This window comes from Oncorhynchus keta, chromosome 4 (assembly GCF_023373465.1).
Source record: "Oncorhynchus keta strain PuntledgeMale-10-30-2019 chromosome 4, Oket_V2, whole genome shotgun sequence".
In the NCBI taxonomy this organism is placed as follows: domain Eukaryota; kingdom Metazoa; phylum Chordata; class Actinopteri; order Salmoniformes; family Salmonidae; genus Oncorhynchus; species Oncorhynchus keta.
The window spans coordinates 67,401,692-67,412,578 of record NC_068424.1 but is presented as its reverse complement, the minus strand read 5'-3'; the positions used below and the strand labels follow the sequence as shown (position 1 = coordinate 67,412,578).

Below are 10,887 nucleotides of genomic sequence, written 5' to 3'. Positions count from 1 at the left end.
AGGGGTATATGGAGGAGTATATGGCGGGGTATTTGTAGGAGTATATGGAGGGGTATATGGAGGAGTATATGGAGGGCTTTATGGAGGAGTATATGGAGGGGTATATGAGGGCTATATGGAGGGCTATATGGAGGGGTATATGGAGGAGCATATGGAGGGGTATTTGTAGGACTATATGGAGGGGTATATGGAGGAGTATATGGAGAGTATATGGATGAGTATATGGAGGAGTATATGAGGGCTATATGGAAGGCTATATGGAGGGGTATATGGAGGAGTATATGGCGGGGTATTTGTAGGAGTATATGGAGGGGTATATGGAGGAGTATATGGAGGAGTATATGGAGGAGTATATGAGGGCTATATGGAGGGCTATATGGAGGGGTATATGGAGGAGCATATGGAGGGGTATTTGTAGGAGTATATGGAGGGGTATATGGAGGAGTATATGGAGGGCTTTATGGAGGAGTATATGGAGGGGTATACAGAGGGGTATAGGATTGGCTATATGGAGGGGTATATGGATGACTATATGGAGGAGTATATGAGGGCTATATGGAGGGCTATATGGAGGGGTATATGGAGGAGTATATGGAGGGGTATTTGTAGGAGTATATGGAGGGGTATATGGAGGAGTATATGGAGAGTATATGGAGGAGTATATGGAGGAGTATATGAGGGCTATATGGAGGGCTATATGGAGGGGTATATGGAGGAGTATATGGAGGGGTATATGGAGGAGTATATGGAGGGCTTTATGGAAGAGTATATGGAGGGGTATACAGAGGGGTATAGGATTGGCTATATGGAAGGCTATATGGAGGGGTATATGGAGGAGTATATGGAGAGTATATGGAGGAGTATATGGAGGAGTATATGAGGGCTATATGGAAGGCTATATTGAAGGGTATCTGGAGGGGTTCCTGGACGGGTACATGGAAGGTTGTTTGAAAGGGTATATGGAGGAGTATATGGAGGAATATATGGAGGGGTATATGGAGGAGTATATGAGAGGTATCTGGAGAGCTATATGGAGGGGTATACAGAGGGGTATAGGATTGGCTATATGGAGGGCTAAACTGAGGGGTATATGGAGGAGTATATGGAGAGTATAGGGGGGGGGGTATATGGAGGAGTATATGAGGGCTATATGGAGGGCTATATGGAGGGGTATAAGGAGGGATATATGGAAGGCTGTATTAAAGGGTATATGGAGGAGCATATGGAGGGGTATATGGAGGAGTATATGGAGGGCCATTTGGAGGGCTATATAGAGGGGTATATGGCGGAGTATTTGAAGATTATATGGAGGGAATATGGAGGGGTATATGTAGGACTATATGGAGGAGTATATGGAGAGCTATATAGAAGGGAATCTGGAGGGGTCCATGGAGGGGTAAATGGAGGGGTTCATGGACGGGTACATGGAAGACTGTATAAAAAGGTATATGGAGGAGTATATGAGGGGTAGCTGGAGGGCTATATGGAGGGGTATACAGAGGGGTATAGGATTGGCTGCATGGAGGGCTAAATGGAGGGCTATATGGAGGGTAAATGAGGCGTATATGGAGTGGTATATGGAGGTCTATATGGAAGAGTATATGGAGGAGTATATGAGGGGTATATGGAGGGCTATATGGAAGGGTATATGGAGGTGTATATGAGGGGTATATGAATTTGTATATGGAGGGGTAAAGGGAGGGCTATATGGAGGAGTATATGGAGGGATATATGGAGGATTATATGGAGGGGTATATGGAGGAGTATATGGAGGGGTATATGGAGGAGTATTTGGAGGGGTATATGGAGGAGTATATGGAAGATTGTATGGAGGGGTATATGGAGGAGTATATGGAGGGCTATATGGAAGGGTATATGGAGGTGTATATGAGGGGTATATGAATTTGTATATGGAGGGGTAAATGGAGGGCTATATGGAGGAGTATATGGAGGGATATATAGTAGGGTATCTGGAGGGGTACATGGAGTGGTATGTGGAGGGGTACATGTAGGGCTATACAGAGGGGTATAGGCTTGGCAGCATGGAGGGCTATATGGAGGGCTGTGTGGAGGGTAAACGAGGGGTATATGGAGGGCTATATCAATGAGTATATGAGGGGTATATGGAGGAGTATATGAGGAGTATATGGAGGGGTATATGGAGGATTATATGGAGGGGTATATGGAGGAGTATATGGAGGGGTATATGGAGGAGTATTTGGAGGGGTATATGGAGGAGTATATGGAAGATTGTATGGAGGGGTATATGGAGGAGTATATGGAGGGTTATATGGAGGAGTATTTGGAGGGGTATATGGAGGAGTATATGGTGGAGTTTATTGAGGGCTACATGGAGGGCTATATGCAGGAGTATATGGAGGGATATATTGAGGGGTATATGGAGGAGTATATGGAGGGGTATATGGAGGAGTATATGGAGGGCTATATAGAAGGGTATCTGGAGGGGTACATGGAGGGTTGCATGGAGGGATATATGGAGGGCTATGTGGAGTGGTTCCTGGACGGCTAAATGGAAGGCTGTTTCAATTGGTATATGGAGGAGTATATGGAGGGATATATGGAAGGGTATCTGGAGGGGTACATGGAGGGGTATATGGAGGGCTATATGGAAGGGTATCTGGAGGGGTACATGGAGGGGTATATGGAGGGCTACATGGAGGGATATATGGAGGGCTATATGGAAGGGTATCTGGAGGGGTACATGGAGGGGTATATGGAGGGCTACATGGAGGGATATATGGAGGAGTATATGGAGGGATATGTGGAGGAGTATATGGAGGAGTATATGGAGGGATATATGGAGGAGTATATGGAGGAGTATATGAGGGGTATATGGAGGGCTATATGGAAGGGTATATGGAGGTGTATATGAGGGGTATATGAATTTGTATATGGAGGGGTAAATGGAGGGCTATATGGAGGAGTATATGGAGGGATATATAGTAGGGTATCTGGAGGGGTACATGGAGTGGTATGTGGAGGGGTACATGTAGGGCTATACAGAGGGGTATAGGCTTGGCAGCATGGAGGGCTATATGGAGGGCTGTGTGGAGGGTAAACGAGGGGTATATGGAGGGCTATATCAATGAGTATATGAGGGGTATATGGAGGAGTATATGAGGAGTATATGGAGGGGTATATGGAGGATTATATGGAGGGGTATATGGAGGAGTATATGGAGGGGTATATGGAGGAGTATTTGGAGGGGTATATGGAGGAGTATATGGAAGATTGTATGGAGGGGTATATGGAGGAGTATATGGAGGGTTATATGGAGGAGTATTTGGAGGGGTATATGGAGGAGTATATGGTGGAGTTTATTGAGGGCTACATGGAGGGCTATATGGAGGAGTATATGGAGGGATATATTGAGGGGTATATGGAGGAGTATATGGAGGAGTATATGGAAGGGTATCTGGAGGGGTACATGGAGGGGTATATGGAGGGTTTCATGGAGGGATATATGGAGGAGTATATGGAGGGATATATGGAAGGGTATCTGGAGGGGTACATGGAGGGGTATATGGAGGGTTTCATGGAGGGATATATGGAGGAGTATATGGAGGGATATATGGAAGGGTATCTGGAGGGGTACATGGAGGGGTATATGGAGGGCTACATGGAGGGATATATGGAGGAGTATATGGAGGGATATATGGAAGGGTATCTGGAGGGGTACATGGAGGGGTATATGGAGGGCTAGATGGAGGGATATATGGAGAAGTATATGGAGGGATATATGGAAGGGTATCTGGAGGGGTACATGGAGGGGTATATGGAGGGCTACATGGAGGGATATATGGAGGAGTATATGGAGGGATATATGGAGGAGTATATGGAGGAGTATATGGAGGAGTATATGGAGGAGTATATGGAGGGATATATGGAGGAGTATATGGAGGAGTATATGGAGGGATATATGGAAGGGTATCTGGAGGGGTACATGGAGGGGTATATGGAGGGTTTCATGGAGGGATATATGGAGGAGTATATGGAGGGATATATGGAAGGGTATCTGGAGGGGTACATGGAGGGGTATATGGAGGGCTACATGGAGGGATATATGGAGGAGTATATGGAGGGATATATGGAAGGGTATCTGGAGGGGTACATGGAGAGGTATATGGAGGGCTACATGGAGGGATATATGGAGGAGTATATGGAGGGATATATGGAGGAGTATATGGAGGAGTATATGGAGGAGTATATGGAGGAGTATATGGAGGGATATATGGAGGAGTATATGGAGGAGTATATGGAGGGATATATGGAAGGGTATCTGGAGGGGTACATGGAGGGGTATATGGAGGGCTATATGGAGGGGTTCCTGGACGGGTACATGGAAGGCTTTATAAAAGGGTATATGGAGGAGTATATGAGAGGTAGCTGGAGGGCTATATGGAGGGGTATACAGAGGGGTATAAGATTGGCTATATGGAGGGCTAAATGAAGGGCTGTATGGGGGAGTATAAGGAGGGGTGTATGAGGGGTATATGGAGGAGTATATGGAGGGCTGTATGGAGGGCAATATTGAGGAGTTTATGAGGGGTATATGGAGGGTTATATGGAGCAGTATTTGGAGGGCTATATGGAGGGGTATATGGAGTACAATATGGAGGGCTTTCTGGAGGGCAATATTGAGGAGTTTATGAGGGGTATATGGAGGGCTATATGGATGAGTATATGAGGGGCTATATGGAGTGTAAATGAGGGGTACATAGAGGGGTATATGGAGGAGTATATGTAGGGGTATATGGAGGTTCATATGGAGGAGAATATGAGGGGTATGTGGAGGGCTACATGGAGGGCTACATGGAGGGGTATATGGAGGGGTATATGGAGGTTCATATGGAGGAGAATATGGAGGAGTATATGTAGGGCTATATGGGGGAGTACATAGAGGGCTACATGGAGGGGTATATGGAGGAGTATATGGAGTTGTATATGGAGGGCTATATGGAGGGGTATATGGAGGGTTATATTGAGGGCTATATAGAGGGCTAAATGGAGTGGTATATGGAGGAGTATTTGGATGGCTATATGGAGGGGTATACAGAATGTTATACGGAGAGCTATATGAATGGGGCATATGAGGGGTTTATGGAGGGGTATATGAGGGGTATAGGGAGGGGTATATGGAGGGGTATATGGAGGGCTATATGTAGGGGTATATTGAGGTTCATATGGAGGAGAATATGAGGGGCTATATGGTATATGGAGGGGTATATGGAGGATTATACGGAGGGGTATATGGAGGGGTATATGGAGGGGTATATGGAGGATTATACGGAGGGGTATATGGAGGGGTATATGGAGATTTATACGGAGGGGTATATGGAGGGCTATATGGAGGATTATACGGAGGGGTATATGGAGGGCTATATGGAGGATTATACGGAGGGGTATATGGAGGGGTATATGGAGGATTATATGTAGGGGTATATTGAGGTTCATATGGAGGAGAATATGAGGGGCTATATGCAGGGGTATATGGAGGGCTATTTGGAGGATTATACGGAGGGTTATATGGAGGGGTATATGGAGGGGTATATGGAGGGGTATACGGAGGGGTATATGGAGGGGTATATGGAGGATTATACGGAGGGGTATATGGAGGATTATATGGAGGATTATACGGAGGGGTATACAGAGGGGTATATGGAGGGGTATACGGAGGGGTATATGGAGGGCTATATGGAGATTTATACAGAGGGGTATATGGAGGGGTATATGGAGGATTATACGGAGGGGTATATGGAGGATTATATGGAGGATTATACGGAGGGGTATATGGAGGATTATATGGAGGATTATACGGAGGGGTATATGGAGGATTATATGGAGGATTATACGGAGGGGTATACAGAGGGGTATATGGAGGGGTATACGGAGGGGTATATGGAGGGGTATATGGAGGATTATACGGAGGGGTATATGGAGGATTATATGGAGGATTATACGGAGGGGTATATGGAGGATTATATGGAGGATTATACGGAGGGGTATATGGAGGATTATATGGAGGATTATACGGAGGGGTATATGGAGGATTATACGGAGGGCTATACGGAGGGGTATATGGAGGATTATACGGAGGGGTATATGGAGGATTATATGGAGGATTATACGGAGGGGTATATGGAGGGGTATACGGAGGATTATACGGAGGGGTATATGGAGGATTATACGGAGGGATATATGGAGGATTATACGGAGGGGTATATGGAGGATTATACGGAGGGGTATATGGAGGATTATACGGAGGGGTATATGGAGGATTATACGGAGGGATATATGGAGGATTATACGGAGGGGTATATGGAGGATTATACGGAGGGGTATATGGACGATTATACGGAGGGGTATATGGAGGATTATACGGAGGGGTATATGGAGGGGTATGTGGAGGATTATAAGGAGGGGTATATGGAGGGGTATATGGAGGATTATAAGGAGGGGTATATGGAGGGGTATATGGAGGATTATACGGAGGGGTATATGGAGGGGTATATGGAGGATTATACGGAGGGGTATATGGAGGGGTATGTGGAGGATTATACGGAGGGGTATATGGAGGATTATATGGAGGGGTATATGGAGGATTATAAGGAGGGGTATATGGAGGGGTATATGGAGGATTATACGGAGGGGTATATGGAGGGGTATATGGAGGATTATACGGAGGGGTATATGGAGGGGTATGTGGAGGATTATACGGAGGGGTATATGGAGGGGTATGTGGAGGATTATAAGGAGGGGTATATGGAGGAGTTGCTGCAGCGTTCTGGATACGTTTCAGGGGATTGATGGCATCATCGACAGTGTCACCAGCAAAGCACCCCCACACCATCACACCTCCCACTCCATGCTTCACAATGGGAACCACACATACAAATCCTCTATTCACCATCTCTGCGTCTCAGAAAGACACGGCGGTTGGAACCAAAAATGTCACATTTGGACAGATTTCCACCAGTCTAATGTCCATTGCTCGTGTTTCTCGGCCATTGGTGTCCATTAGTAGTGGTTTCTTTGCAGCAATTTGACCATGAATGCCTGATTCACGCAGTTTCCTCTGAACAGTTGATATTGAGATGTGTCTGTTATTTGAACTTTGTGAAGCATTTACTGGGCTGCAATCTGAGGTGCAAATAACTCTAATGAACTTATCCTCTGCAGCAGAGGTAACTCTGGGCCTTCCTTTCCTGTGGCGGTCCTCATAAGAGCCAGTTTCATCACAGCTCTTGATGGTTTTTACGACTGCACTTGAAGAAACTTTCAAAGTTCTTGAAATTTTAGGGATCGACTGACTTTCATATCTTAAACCTCTACAGGATTGGTGGATCGGTGTTAGTCTAACTGCACTGTCTAATTTACAGTAGCAATTACAGTGAAATAATGCCATGCTATTGATTGAGGGGAATGCACTTGAAAATGTATTAATAAATAGGCACATTTGGGCAGTCTTGATACAACATGTTGAACAGACATACAATGGGTCATTGGATCAGTCTAGAACTTTGCACATACGCTGCAAAAATTGCGCCTGGGCTGGAATAATACATGATGGCTTTTCTCTTGTATTATCTCTCACCAGATCTAATGTGTTATATTCTCTGGCATTAATTTCACATTTACACAAACTTAAAAGTGTTTCCTTTCAAATAGTATCAATAATATGCATATCCTTGCTTCAGGTCCTGAGCTTCAGGCAGTTAGATTTGGGTATGACATTTTAGGAGAAAATTGAAAAAAAAGGGTGGATCCTCCTTAAGATTAAAGTAATGATGGACTGTTGTTTCTCTTTGCTTATTTGAGCTGTCATTGATTTAATAAGGACTTAGTCTTTTACCAAATAGGGCCATTTTCTGTATACCACCCCTACCTTGTCAAAACACAACTGACTCAAACGCGTTAGGAAGGAAGGAAATTCCACAAATTAATTTTTAACAAGGCACACCTGTTAATTGAAATGCATTTAAGGTGACTACCTCATGAAGCTGGTTGAGAGAATTCCAAGAGTATGCAAAGCTGTCATCAAGGCAAAGGGTTGCTACTTTGAAGATCCTGAAATATAAAATATTTTTTTATTTTGTTTAACACTTTTTTGGTTACTACATGGTTCCATATATGTTATTTCGTAGTGTTGATGTCTTCAATATTATTCTACAATGTAGAAAATTGTAAACATAAAGAAAAACCCTTGAATGAGTAGATGTGGCCAAACATTTGAGTGGTAGAGTTTTTGTATATAAACTCTCTCACTGTCAACTGCACTTATTTTCAGCAAAGTTAATTAACATGTGTAAATATTTGTATGAACATAACAAGATTAAACAACTGAGACATAAACTGAACTGGTTCCACAGACATGTGACTAACAGAAATTGAATAATGTGTCCCTGAACAAAGGGGGATTCAAAATCAAAAGTTTGTCTGTATCTGGTGTGGCCACCAGCTGAATTTAGTACTGCAGTGCATCTCCTCCTCATGGACGGCACCAGATTTGCCCGTTCTTGCTGTGAGATGTTACCCAACTCTTCCATCGAGGCACCTGCAAGTTCCCGGACATTTCTGGGGGGAATGGCCGTAGCCCTCACCCTCCGATCCAACAGGTCCCAGACGTGCTCAATGGGATTGAGATCCGGCCTCTTCGCTGGCCATGGCAGAACACTGACATTCCTGTCTTGCAGGAAATCACGCACAGAACGATTAGTATGGCTGGTGGTATTGTCATGCTGGAGGGTCATGTCAGGATGAGCCTGCAGGAAGGGTACCACGTGAGGGAGGAGGATGTCTTCCCTGTAACACACAGCGTTGGATTGCCTGTGATGACAACAAGCTCAGTCCGATGATGCTGTGACACACCGCACCAGACCATGACGGACCCTCCACCTCCAAATCGATCCCGCTCCAGAGTACAGGCCTCGGTGTAACGCTCATTCCTTCGACAATAAACGCGATTCCGACCATCACCCCTGGTGAGACAATACCATGACTCATCAGTGAAGAGCATTTTTTTGCCAGTCCTGTCTGATCCAGCGACGGTGGGTTTGTGGCCATAGGCGACGTTGATGCCGGTGATGTCTGGTGAGGACATCAGCCCTCATTCCAGCCTCTCTCAGCCTATTGCGGACAGTCTGAGCACTGATGGAGGGATTCTGCGTTCCTGGTGTAACTCGGGCAGTTGTTGTTGCCATCCTGTACCTGTCCCGCAGGTTTTATGTTCGAATGTACCAACCCTGTGTAGGTGTTGTTACGCGTGGTCTGCCACTGCGAGGATGATCAGCTCTCCGTTGTGTCTCCCTGTAGCGCTGTCTTAGGTGTCTCACAGTACGTACACTGCAATTTATTGCCCTGGCCACATCTGCAGTCCTCATGCCTCCTTGCAGCATGCCAAAGGCACTTTCACGTGGATGAGCAGGGACCCTGGGTATCTTTCTTTTGTTTTTTTCAGAGTCAGTAGAAAGGCCTCTTTAGTGTCCTAAGTTTTCATAACTGACCTGAACTGCCTACCGTCTGTAAGCTGTTAGTGTATTACCGACCGTTCCACAGGTGCATGTTCATTAATTGCTTATGGTTCATTGAACAAGCATGGGAAACAGTGTTTAAACCCTTTATAATGAAGATCTGTTAAGTTATTTGGATTTTTACAAAACAAAATTGAAAGACAGGGTCCTAAAAAAGGGACGTTTCTTTTTTTGCTGAGTTTATGTTGGTATGCCTGTACAGTATGTACATACGTTCAGTATATATTTTCAAAAATGCATATGGGGGATTGGAAATGATGCAGACAATTACATTGATGGAAGCTACAATCTATTTGCAATATTAAAGCTGATCTAACCTATGAAAATAACCAGTTGAGTCTCATCCAATATACAGTAACTACTATATATCATCCAATATAACTACTGCTGTACACACCTTTTTTATTCATATACTGTCCATAATGCCTGCATACATATTTACATTGAGTGTACAAACCACTAGGAACATCTTCCTAATAATGAGTTGCCCCTTCTTTTGACTCAGAACTGCCTCTATTTGTCAGGGTATGAACTCTACAAGGTGTCGAAAGCTTTCCACTGGGATGCTGGCCCATGTCATTTCCACTGGGATGCTGGCCCATGTCAAGTTGGCTGGCTGTCCTTTGGGTGGTGGACCATTCTTGATACACACGAGAAACACTGAGCGTGGAAAACCCAGCATCGTTACAGATCTTGCCACATTCAAACGTGTGACTGGCAGCTACTACCATAGCCCATTCAAAGGCACTATTTTCTCTTGCCCAGTGCTTCATTTGTAAGTTGGGAGGAACATTGAGCCGAGAGGGTTTTTTATCAGAAGACTTTAGCAGAATCTATTTTAATACCTCACAAATTATCGGAATTACAGGCTACTTTGACACTGACAAACAGAGAATCTGAGCTCCATAAAAATGATCTTGTCTTGAATCCATCAAAAGCCTAGGCCAAGGTGTGTGGAGACACACATATTGTAAAATATAAAGTGGAAATTATAGTCTTAAAAAAGCTTTCCAGTTTCCTTGACTCATCAATGATGTGCAGCTCACTCACTGGCGATGGCTGATGCTCTCTCTCTCCCATGTTTTACTTTCTAAAGCAATGTTTTTTAAATGTATTTTTAATTTCACCTTTATTTAAACAGGTAGCCCAGTTGAGAACATGTTCTCATTTGCGACTGCGACCTGGCCTAGATAAAGCAAGGCAGTGCGACACAAACAACAACACAGTTACACATGGAATAAACAAACGTACAGTCAATAGCACAATAGAAAACAAGCAATGTTCTTTACTCAATAGCCATATTTGGTAGTTGATAACATATTTGGTCTTTTTTTTA

The 10,887-nt window shown here is 44.4% G+C and overlaps 1 protein-coding gene across 1 annotated transcript; it reads left to right on the top strand.

Annotated features, from left to right (window-relative positions):
* Positions 1-3,232: 3,232 nt before the first annotated feature.
* LOC127929811 (prisilkin-39-like) lies at positions 3,233-3,724 on the top strand. The gene has a single exon (XM_052518257.1). It carries the CDS (start codon positions 3,233-3,235, stop codon positions 3,722-3,724), a length of 492 nt encoding a protein of 163 aa, XP_052374217.1.
* The last annotated feature ends 7,163 nt before the right edge of the window (positions 3,725-10,887 follow it).